Raw genomic sequence first — 12,422 nt, 5'->3', positions numbered from 1 at the left:
TTTACCACTTGATCCATCTATGAAACCCTGATCAGGTACTACAGCACACAAAATGACTTCTGCTGGTACAGTTCCATGCATTCAATGATACTAGGTCATAAGCCTGGAAAAAGTTATTTTATCTTTAAAGATAAAGCCTTTCTCCTTCCAGTTTTCTTTCAGTCCTCCTAATCATACTCATGTTTTTGCAAGTGTATTTTTTGCCTCTCTTCAATCTTGTTAATCTCCCTGCTTAACAAGAAATGGTAAGACTTTTGGTGAGCAGCTCCTGAAGGCTAGATTCTACTCCAAACTGAGTAACAGGTTTTATTTTCACTATCTTTATTTTTTACAGTGACCTACTTAAGGTAAGTGAAACTGGCTTCCCATTTATGACAGATAAGCATATGCACATATTTTAGAGGAATCACTAGCATGACGTGCTGGTGGCAGAGGGCAGGAGAGTACCTGTGACCTGGTGCCCACGAGGAGAAAGAAGCACACTTACTGCAGCTGTCCTTCCGCAGGACCTCCCTTCAGCACATCTGAAATCACGATGGAAGTTTCCCCGCTCTGGAAATGTGGATTATCTCTTCCACCAGATATTGCAATCCCAAACCCAAATCCAGGAGCCTGAAGTAACAATGAGGGTAAAATGTCATTATCAGGTCATCCTCTACAATCAGTCCTACACAAAACACTCCTCACTTGTCCAGACAGGCATGAGGATGAGAGGTCCTGGTATGGGAACACAGCTCTAATGAACGTAATGCTGGGTGAACAGAAAACTGCCAACCGCGCCAACGTTAAGGACTACAACACACTTAGAAATTCTCAACACTGAAATTCTCAGTTCCTTTTTGCTTAACAGGTTTCTTGAGGGAACTGGCAGTGCCCCAGTGTGATCACCACAAACACTGGCAAACAATTCATAGAATGACATATAGTAAGCATATACATCAGAAGCTATTTTATATAATAAAATACCAGTAGCTGTGAAAATCAGCTTCCTTCACTTACACTAAGAATCTCTATTGAAGTAATACACTATAATGTCTTTGTACACTGTATTCAACAGAAAGTCCAATAACCATATCAAGCAAGTTTAATTACTTATATTTCTAATTAAAGAAAATTATAATGAATTAATAACTTCTAAATAAGCTGAAAATCTTTACCATAATGACTAAAGATGGTCCAGCACACAGAAAAGTCAAAACAGTTCCAAGTTATTTAAAAACTGCCTAATTTCCAAGAAAGCCACACAGTTGTTAGAAAGGAAATGAGGGAATTACTCAGTCGTCTAAGCAAACACCCAGCATTTTCCTAGGGCTCCAGAATCAGTGAGTCAGGGGCCTCGTGTTCACATAATATCCTTCTGTGCCCCACAAGCCAGTCCAAGAGAAGACCATGTCCACCAGAGAGGGGTCCATCATGACCTCTCCTTGCACCCCAGAGTCTACCGAAACAGCCGAGAAGGAGGAAGGGGGAAACTCTTCTTCAAAGAGAATAAACACCAGCAATTCCACTCCTAGGTGTACTCCCAAGAGAAATGAAAATCGTCATGCAGAGAAATTCACACCCCCACACAGCAGCATCTGTAACAGCCAGAAAGGGAAACCACCCAAATGTCCATCAACTGATGGACATGGTCTATCCATAAAGTGAACTCTTATCTGCAACAGAAAGGAGCATAGTTGTTGGTATGTGCTACAAGATGGGGAAGCTGAAAAACAATGCTATCTAAAGGAAGCCAACTACAAAAGACCACACACACAGACAATTCCTCTTATATGAGATTTTCAGAAACAACCAACACGTGTAAGACAAAGTAGACTGGTGATTTGCTGAGGGCCAGGGTGGTGGAGAGGGATGGAGAGATGGGGGAGGAATGGCTTATAAGTACATTATTTCTTTTTAGGGTAATGAAATGTTTAAATAAAGTGACTGGTGATGGTCCTACAGCTCTGTGACTAAACTAAAAAGTCACTAAATTATACATTTTAAAGGGTGAATTGTATAGTATGTGAATTACATTGCTAAAGCTACTGCCCCACCCCCTCCAAAAAAGGCTAATGAGAAAAACAAACAGAAAAACATCTGGGTGGCCAAAGTAAAGGCAACTGCATGAATCTATGTCTGCAAAATAACACAAAACAAATCACTACACAAAACCATACCTTTGGTATAATTCAGAAAAAAGAGAATATCCAAATTTCAAAACAGCTAGACACAGGGCTCAAATTTCAAAAATAAATAAAATAGGAAATGATTAGAAAGAAAGCAACTATTAGCACACAATTAGAAAACATAAGAGACTACAGAACAAATTCAAATAAATGGGATAACTTACATAATGGAAAATTTTGTAAGGAAATATAGATTACTGAAACTGACTCTATTAGAAATTAAGTTTAAACAACCCAGTTTCTGAAGAGGAAACAGAGACAGTTATGAGGGAATTATCTCACAAAAAATACCAGGCACAGATATTTCACAGGGGAATTCCACCAAAACATTGATGTTCAGAGAGCCTTGGTACTCCATGAGTCATTCCAGGGCATTCTAACATTAAAGGGAGATTTCTGAACTCTTCTCAAGAAGCAATTATAACACTGACATCTAAATGTGATAATGACTCCCCATGACCAAGACAGAGCCTCCTCCAAACAGTACAGCCTAACACCATTTTTAAAGGCCTACATCACACAAATATACCATGAAAAGGTGGTTTATTTCAAAAACTGGTGTATTAGGAAAGCCATTATATAAGAGTTCTATACTAGTAAAACTAAGGGTGGGTGGGGGGCAACGGAAATTCAGAGATTAAATTCATAAACCCTGAAAAGGTCTTTGACAATATCCAACATTCACAACCAAGGGGTTGGGGGCGGAGGGGGGCGGAGGGGCGGCGAATCAAGAAGACACTTTCAGTCTATTTTAATTTTTTTTCCCCCCACACACATTATTTGAAAAGGCAAGGAGTTACTTAGCTCAGTCGTGTCCGCCTCTTTGCGACCCCATGAATGGCAGCACGCCAGGCCTCCCTGTCCATCAGCAACTCCCAGAGTTTACTCAAACTCATGTCCATTAAGTTGGTGGTATCATCCAACCATCTCAATCCTCTGTCGTCCCCTTCTCCTCCCGCCTTCAATCTTTCCTAGCATCAGGATCTTTTCCAATGAGTCACTTCTTCACATCAGATGGCCAAAGTACTGGAGTTTCAGCTTCAGCATCAGTCCTAATGAATATTCAGGACTGATTTCCTTTAGGATGGACTGGCTGGATCTTTTTACCATTCAAAGGACTCTCAAGAGTCTTCTCTAACACCACAGTTCAAAAGCATCAATTCTTCAGCGCTCAGCTCTCTTTAGTCCAACTCTCACATCCATACATGACCACTAGAAAAACCAGCCTTGACTAGACAGACCTTTGTTGGCAAAGTAATGTCTCTGCTTTTTAATGTGCTGTGTAGGTTGGTCAAAACTTTCCTTCCAAGGAGTAAGCGTCTTTTAATTCCATGGCTCTAATCACCATCTGCAGTGATTTTGGAGCCCAGAAAAATACAGTTAACCACTGTTTCTACTGTTTCCTCATCTATTTGCCATGAAGCAATGGGACCAGATGCCATGATCTTAGTTTTCTAAATGTTGAGCTTTAAGCCAACTTTTTTACTCTCCTCCTTCACTTTCATTAAGAGGCTCTTTAGTTCTTCTTCACTTTCTGCCATAAGGGTGGTATCATCTGCATATCTGAGGTTATTGATATTTCTCCTGGCAATCTTGAGGGATGCGTTATTCCTTGGCTCTTTTTCCTCCTTGGAAGAAGCTAGGACTAATCCTCTATTTTGTATGCTTTAATGCTTACATTTATATCTTGCTTGATAATTCATTTAAAAATTTAAAATGTAACACAAAAATATTAAAGAAATGCCCCAAACGAAAATGTCAGGAACTCTCATAGAGAGGAGAGATGAGTAGCTATTTCTGAGGATTTGCTTGTGAACAGTGAGTGTAGTTCTGGCTGCAGGAGACAGGGCCTCAAAGCCAGCCGACCGCACGCTGCGGGGCGTCATCCTCCTGCGTCAGCACTCCATACACTACCTTCATGACTACCCAGGAGGTCTTTGATGCTGAGCCCTAGCTACAGATGAGACTCACTTGGGATCAGTGTCAAAAGTGCTTGACGATTTCCAGCCCCTCAACTGATACAAACTAAATAATACTAGATGAGGGCAATGGCAGGTATTCTTTTAAAAATCTCGTATCATGCAAAATGGCAGGCTGGATGATTCCCCCGCTGGAATCAAGATTGGTGGGAGAAATATCAACAACTTCAGATATGAAGATAAAACCACTCTAACGACAGAAAGTGGAGAAGGCAATGGCACCCCACTCCAGTACTCTTGCCTGGAAAATCCCATGGATGGAGAAGCCTGGTGGGCTACAGTCCATGGGATTGCTAAAAGTCAGACACAACTGAGCCACTTCACTTTCACTTTTCACTTTCATGCTTTGGAGAAGGAAATGGCAACCCACTCCAGTGTTCTTGCCTGGAGAATCCCAGGGACAGGGGAGCCTGGTGGGCTGCCGTCTCTGGGGTCGCACAGAGTCGGACATGACTGAAGCGACTTAGCAGCAGCAGCAGCAGCAATGACAGAAAGTGAAGAGGAAATAAAAAGCCTCTTGATGAAGGTGAGAAAGTGAAAAAGCTGGCTTAAAACTCAACATTCAAAAAACTAATATCATGGCATCTGGTCCCAACACTTCACAGTAGACAGATAGGGGAAAAGTGGAAATAGTGACAGATTTTATATTCTTGGGACTCCAAAATCACTGCAGACGGTGACTGCAGCCACAAAATTAAAAGACGCCTGCTCTTTGGAAGGAAAGTCATGACAAACCTAGACATATTAGAAAGCAGAGACATCACATTCCTGACAAAATTCTGCACAGTCCAAGCCATGGTTTTTCCAGTAGTCATGTATGGATGTGAGAGGTGGAACATAAACAAGCTGAGCACCAAAGAATTGATGCTTTCAAACTGTGGTGTTGGAGAAGACTCTGAGAGTCCCTTGGACTATAAGGAGATCAAACCAGTCAATCCTAAAGGAAATCAACCTTGAACATTCACTGGAAGGAGTGATACTGAAGCTCCAATCCTTTGGCCACCTAATTCGAAGAGCCAACTCATTGGAAAAGACCTTGATGCTGGGAAAGATTGAGGGCAAGAGGAGAAAGGGATGACAGAGGATAGATGGTTGGATGCCATCACTGACTCAATGGATATGAGTTTGAGCAAACTGGGAAATAATGAAGGACAGGGAAGCCTGGCGTGCTAACAGCAACAAAGTGATTCTAATGGGCAGTCAGGGCTAAAAATCTCAGTCTTAAACACTGTGAACATCAGACGTGAGTGACCATCACAACTCAACAAGGCTCAGTGACCCCCACACTCCCTCCCTCCCAGGGAAGGCCCCTCTGAAACCTGTGCAGACTGACACTATCACCACTGTTTCATCTGGCCTCTTCTCCATTGCACCACAGTCTGCTCTCTATTGGGCTGCAAGGATTATTATTCTAGAGCAAATCTGACATTGCTGTTCCACTACCCTCCACATTGACAGTATCCTGAAAGGCATGGCCAACGCACTTCCCAGCACCGGTCCTGGCTCTGACACTCATCACCAGTGCTCCCACTTCAGCAGTCCACGCACATCAAGCTCTGAGCTTTCACATCTTCTCTGCTTGGGATTCCTATGGCTCCTCACCCTTCGACATTCAGGTTCACTGCTGTCTCCTTCCTAAAACCATCCCAGCCCTCCACGGGTAGCAGTCCTGTCTGGTACGCTCCCTGAGCACCCATGCCCAGTGTGACCCCACCCCAGCACAGCAAGTAGCCTGGATGTCAGAGCTCCACTTGGGAGGGAGCTACACATGCTTCTACAATCCCAGCTAAGCCCAACCCTGCACCGGTCTAACACACAGTGGCTGAACAATGTCAGTGCATTAGTGCACTGGAAGTATCTGACTGACTATTCAATTTAACTCCATTTCCCTTTACAGAGTTGTCTTTTTTCAACTCGCACGAATTTGAGCACTAAATAATCATTAGCAGCCATAGTAGTTCCAAGGATTCAGAATTTTCTGCATCTCCAAATAAAATCAAGCAGGGCAACTATACAACAAAAACCCACATTCACAACAAAACCAGGTAACCAATACACCCCATTGAGGACGCAGGTGGAGACGAGCAACACCTGTTAGACTTGCATGCTCCCAACTTGAGAAGAGAGCCACACGCAGCTGACGTCCCCAAAACCGGAAGAACCCCCAAATAACTGACATAATAGCAGCTGAAATCAGTCATCAATGAGAGCAGGCGCCTGCAGAGAGCCTGAATGGTGGGAGCAGTGTCACCCCAGGATTTCTCCACACGGACCTGCCAGGCCCTGTGAAGACTGCGGGTTCAGACTTCTGGGGACAGGAGAGCACAGCATACAAGGTACAGAGGGCACAGGCCTAGAAAGCATCCAAAAATAGCAGCTATGTTTCTTGAGCATGAGCATACACATACAAGAAGACCAAGCCAATTTCTAAAAGCTCAAGAAGGCTAATTTCCCATAAAAATTAACAAAAAAGGGATTATGATAAAACCCCCAACAAAACTGCTATAGAAGATGGTGAGCAGCAGAATATCCCTAAGGAAAATGAAAGCATGGCAAAAAGAGTGCTTGAAAGAAAGAAAAATAAAGGATCAAAACTGCGACTTTTATGAAACAAGTGAAAAGACATAAAGAAAACTTACAGGACATAACAATACAAACAAGAATTTTAAAAACTAAAAAGAGGCTGACAGAATTCATGCCAATTAGAAAATTTTAAAAGCAATTTTATATAGGGACACAAATAAATATACTACCATGAAAGAAACAAAGTAAAACAGAGAAATCATTTTTAAAACACAAATGATTCAGGGACTTTTTTTAAAAAAGGATTTGAGAGGAAATGACAAATAATGAAGACAGGCAAAAGAGATACAACATATAAATAAAAGGAGTTCCCAAAGAACAAAACCAAAATAAAAGAAAAAATAAAACAGTAAAACTAGAATTAAATAATATTTCCTTTCCTATATACATTATATACATAGATAAAAAACTGTACATACTCAAAGGACACAAATCCCTGTAGATATCTGAGAATACCAATTCAGAGGAAGCACCAAAATATATTCAAGTAAACTGACTAGATTTTAAGGAAGAAGACTCATTTGTATCTAGGCAAAATTTTAAAAGAAATAAAAATCAGATTATTATCACATTAGGGTAGTGACCCATTATGTCAAAAATACTCAAGGGAAACAGTGAGTTACGGGATTTTATGTCCAGTAAAGCTAATCTTCAAGTATAAAAGGGCAGAGATAAGCTACTAAACGTAAAAAAACCTTAGGGGATATCGGTTTTCATGATCCTTTCCTAACAGAAAATAACATTCTGACAATCAAAATGAGAAGCATCACATGAAAAGGACTGGTGATAAATATACACCTACTTACAATACTAAATCAGGATTAAAGGATGAAAGGGTTAAATTGTATAATTACTATATGATTAACCATTTCTTTAAATGGAGAGAGGAACAATGTGAGCATTTGCTAAAAAAAACTTTTAATACTGTTTCCAATAATCAAAATTGACAGTAGTATAATTATTATTATCCCAAGGCAATTGTATACTCTGTACTGGATTTACAAAAAGACTAGCACAGTGCTTTTCAGAGGGATTTTCAAAAGAAATGGAAAATAATCCACTTTTCTCATATATGTTAACCATAAAAAAATTTAGATGCATCAAAATGTAGTTGATTTTCATATCTTTACATGAGAAAATGTCCAAGATGATGATTTTTTTATTATGGTGATGGGAGAACTGGTTTATTTTATTTTTATTTTTTTAATTTATTTTTTACTTTACTTTACAATTCTGTATTGGTTTTGCCATACATTGACATGAATCCACCACAGGTGTACATGCGTTCCCAAACATGAACCCCCCTCCCACCCCCCTCCCCACAACATCTTTCTGGGTCACCCCCGCATACCAGCCCCAAGCGTGCCATATCCTGCATCGGACATAGACTGGCATTTCGATTCTTACATGATATTATACATGTTTCAATGCCATTATCCCAAATCATCTCACCCTCTCCCTCTCCCACTGAGTCCAAAAGTCCGCTATCCGCATCTGTGTCTTTTTTGCTGTCCTGCATACAGGGTCATCATTGCCATCTTTCTAAATTCCATATATATGTGTTAGTATACTGTATTGGTGTTTTTCTTTCTGGCTTACTTCACTGAGGAAACCAGAATTGAAAGAGACACATGTACCCCAATGTTCATCGCAGCACTCTTTATAACAGCCAGGATATGGAAACAACCTAGATGTCCATCAGCAGATGAATGGATAAGAAAGCTGTGGTACATATACACAATGGAGTATTACTCAGCCGTTAAAAAGAGAACTGGTTTAAAACAGTATAATATGATCTCATTTATTTGTATGCACACACACAAACATGGCTATAGTTTTTAGATGAATTAAAAGCATCAGAAGAATTTTATTTCCATCATATTTCATTCTTTCAAGACCACAGGCAGCCACAAGCAACAGTAACCTGTACTTCTACCTTTGCCTGGTAGTGAAACTAATCTGATGGTAAACAGGAGACCTACAATCTGTTTAGTTACTTTCCAATGTCACTGGACATGCCCACTCCATTACAACTGCTTCTGCAGAGTAGCTGCAACAGGGGCCATATGGCCAACAAAGTTGAAACTATTTACTGTCTGACCTTTTGTATCAAGAGGAATGGTCTGCCCACTCATCTGCTGAAATTTGTCTTATATTTTACAAAGGATAACTGCTTTACAGAATTTTGTTGTTTTCTGTCAAACTTCCACTTGAATCAGCTATATGTGTACATATCACCCTTCCCTCTTGAACCTCCCTCCCAATCCCACCCCTCTAGGTTGATACTGGAACACCTGTTTCAGTTCTCCACTGGCTATCTATTTTACATATGGTAATATAAGTTTCCATGTTACTCTCTCCATACATCTCACCCTCTCCTCCCATCTAAGTATTTCTTGATCCCTTAAAAGACTTCTTAAAAGAGGGGGAAAGAGTCCTGAAAATTGCTGGCTGCCGAAACAGAACTGCACAATATGAACACTCTCCTCCAAAGACTCTTCTGTCTCCTTCAAAAAATGCTCAACTTTTTCAAGATTCTTCTTGCCTTTTTTCCCTCCTGTTTTTATGCCAGATTTCTACAACTACATTTCTACATTTATTCTAAAACTTAATTCTAACTTTTCTCAGCTTACACACACAGTTCACTTCTACAGTTTCTGTCATTTGCCTCCTCTTCCCTTCTTCTTCCAATCTACCCTCAACAGTCCATGGAAACTGTTCCAGTTATATGTTTTCACAGTGAACATGGGGTCAAAAAATTTTTGGACTAAATGGATCCTTGGCAATCATTTGCTCAAGTTCCTTTTCACCAATGAATTCAGAAAGCCTGGAGTCCTCTAGTCACTTCATTAGCCGACAAGTAGACCACATGTAGGGTCCCTGTGGACTTGGTGAGGAGATGAGGATTTTCTCAACTCTGATGCACTTCAGCTCTGTGAGATCCCAAGAGATCTGAAAGACCCGTTCACAATTAGTGGTGAGCCCGGATTAGGTCAGAAGTCTCAAGACCCCTCACAGCTTTTCCACTGGAGCTCGGTAGTTATCAAAATGTTTAAACTTCTATGACTGTTAAATTCGTCGTTTTCGACTTCTGCATCCTTCATCAGACCTGGCTACTCTCTGTGTCCCCACTGACTCTTACACTGAGACTCTCACTCCTGCAGATCCGGTTCCAACATTACAGCTTTCATTTTTATTCCTATTCCACTTTCCTGTTTCCAGCTTCCTACAGGACCCCTCCAGAATACCCTTAGGGAATACCAGACCACCTTACCTGCCTCCTGAGAAATCTGTATGCAGCTCAAGAAGCAACAGTTAGAACCAGACAAAGAACAAGGAACTGGTTCCAAACAGGGAAACGAGTACGTCAAAGCTGTATATTGTTACCCTGTCTTATCTAACTTATATGCAGAGCACATCATGCAAAATGCCAGGCTGGAAGAACCATGAGCTGGAATCAAGATTGCTGGGAGAAATATCAATAACCTCAGATATGCAGACACTACCCTTATGGCAAAAACCAAAGAGAAACTGAAGAGCCTCTTGACAAAAATGAAAGCGGATAGAGAAAAGCTGGCTTAAAACTCAACATTCAGAAAAGTAAGATCAAGGCATCCAGTCCCATCACTTCATGGCTAGTAGATTGAGAAACAATGGAAATAGTGACAGACTTTATTTTGTTGGGCTCCAAAAATCACTGCAGATGGTGACTGCAGCCATGAAATTAATAAGACGCTTGCTTCTTGGAAGAAAAGCTATGAGTACAGTTCAGGCACTCAGTCGTGTCTGACTCCCTGCAACCCCTGAGCCGCAGCACGCCAAGCCGTCCTGTCCATCACCAAATGCCAAACTCATGTCCATTGAGTCGATGATGCCATCCAACCATCTCATCCTCTGTCATCCCCTTCTCCTCCTGCCCTCAATCTTTCCCAGCATCAGGGTCTTTTCCAATGACTCAGCTCTTCACATCAGGTGGCCAAAATATTGGAGTTTCAGCTTCAACATTAGTCCTTCCAATGAACACCCAGGACTGATCTCCTTTAGGATGGACTGGTTGGATCTCCTTGCTGTCCAAGGGACTCTCAAGAGTCTTCTCCAACACCACAGTTCAAAAGCATCAATTCTTTGGCACTCAGCTTTCTTTACAGTCCAGCTCTCACATCCATAAATAACTACTTGGAAAAACCATACCCTTGACTAGACACACCTTTGTAATGTCTGTCCAGTAATGTCTCTGCTTTTTAATATGTTGTCTAGGTTGGTCATGACTTTCCTTCCAAGGAGTGACCGTCTTTTAATTCCATGGCTGTAATCACCATCTGCAGTGATTCTGGAGCCCAAAAAATAAAGTCAGCCACTGTTTCTCATCTATTTGCCATGAAGTGATGGGACTGGATGCCATGATCTTCGTTTTCTGAATGTTGAGCTTTAAGCCAACTTTTTCGCTCTCCTCTTTCATCAAGAGGCTCGTTAGTTCTTCTTCACTTTCTGCCATAAGGGTGGTGTCATCTGCGTATCTGAGGTTATTGATATTTCTCCCAGCAATCTTGATTCCAGCTTGTGCTTCTTCCAGCCCAGCATTTCTCATAATGTACTCTGCATAGAAGTTAAATAAGCAGGGTGACAATATACAGCCTTGATGTACTCCTTTTCCTATTTGGAACCAGTCTGTTGTTCCATGTCCAGTTCTAACTGCTGCTTCCTGACCTGCATATAGGTTTCTCAAAAGGCAGATCAGGTGGTCTGGTATTCCCATCTCTGTCAGAATTTTCCACAGTTTATTGTGATCCACACAGTCAAAGGCTTTGGCATAGTCAATATAAGCAGAAATAGATGTTTTTCTGGAACTGTCTTGCTTTTTCCATGATCCAGCAGATGTTGGCAATTTGATCTCTGGTTCCTCTGCCTTTTCTAAAACCAGCTTGAACATCTGGAAGTTCATGGTTCACATATTGCTGAAGCCTGGCTTGGAGAATTTTGAGCATTACTTTACTAGCATGTGAGATGAGCAAACTAGACAGCATATTAAAAAGCAGAGACTTTGACAACAAAGGTCAGTCTAGTCAAAGCTATGGTTTTTCCAGTAGTCCTGTATAGATCTGAGAGTTGGACCATAAAGAAAGCTGAGCACTGAAGAATTGATGCTTTTGAACTGTGGTATTGGAGAAGACTTAGTAAGAGTCCCTTGGAAGAAAATAGCATATTCAAAAGCAGAGACATTACTTTGCCAACAAAGGTCCGTCTAGTCAGGGCAATGGTTTTTCCAGTGGTCATGTATGGATGTGAGAGTTGGACTGTGAAGAAGGCTGAGCGCCGAAGAATTGATGCTTTTGAACTGTGGTGTTGGAAAAAACTCTTGAGAGTTCCTTGGACTGCAAGGAGATTCAACCAGTCCATTCTGAAGGAGATCAGCCCTGGGATTTCTTTGGAGGGAATGATGCTGAAGCTGAAACTCCAGTACTTTGGCCACCTCATGCGAAGAGTTGACTCATTGGAAAAGACTCTGATGCTGGGAGGGATTGGGGGCAGGAGGAGAAGGGGACGACCGAGGATGAGATGGCTGGATGGCATCACGGACTCAATGGACGTGAGTCTGAGTGAACTCAGGGAGTTGGTGATGGACAGGGTGGCCTGGCGTGCTGCCATTCATGGGGTCACCAAGAGTTGGACACGACTGAGCGACTGAACTGAA

The 12,422-nt window shown here is 41.5% G+C and overlaps 1 protein-coding gene across 5 annotated transcripts in view; it reads right to left on the bottom strand.

Annotated features, from left to right (window-relative positions):
• TJP1 (tight junction protein 1) overlaps window positions 1-12,422 on the bottom strand; it is a 112,863-nt gene that overhangs the window by 59,731 nt on the left and 40,710 nt on the right. For all 5 annotated transcript variants that reach the window (XM_040257385.1, XM_040257384.1, XM_040257387.1 and 2 more), the window contains exon 3: window positions 488-612. In XM_040257385.1, coding sequence (XP_040113319.1) covers window positions 488-612 — 125 coding nt within the window. The remainder of the gene's footprint in view (window positions 1-487; window positions 613-12,422) is intronic.

The sequence above is a fragment of the Oryx dammah genome, unplaced genomic scaffold, assembly GCF_014754425.2.
Source record: "Oryx dammah isolate SB20612 unplaced genomic scaffold, SCBI_Odam_1.1 HiC_scaffold_16, whole genome shotgun sequence".
Classification (NCBI taxonomy): domain Eukaryota; kingdom Metazoa; phylum Chordata; class Mammalia; order Artiodactyla; family Bovidae; genus Oryx; species Oryx dammah.
This window is presented reverse-complemented; position numbering and strand designations above follow the sequence as displayed.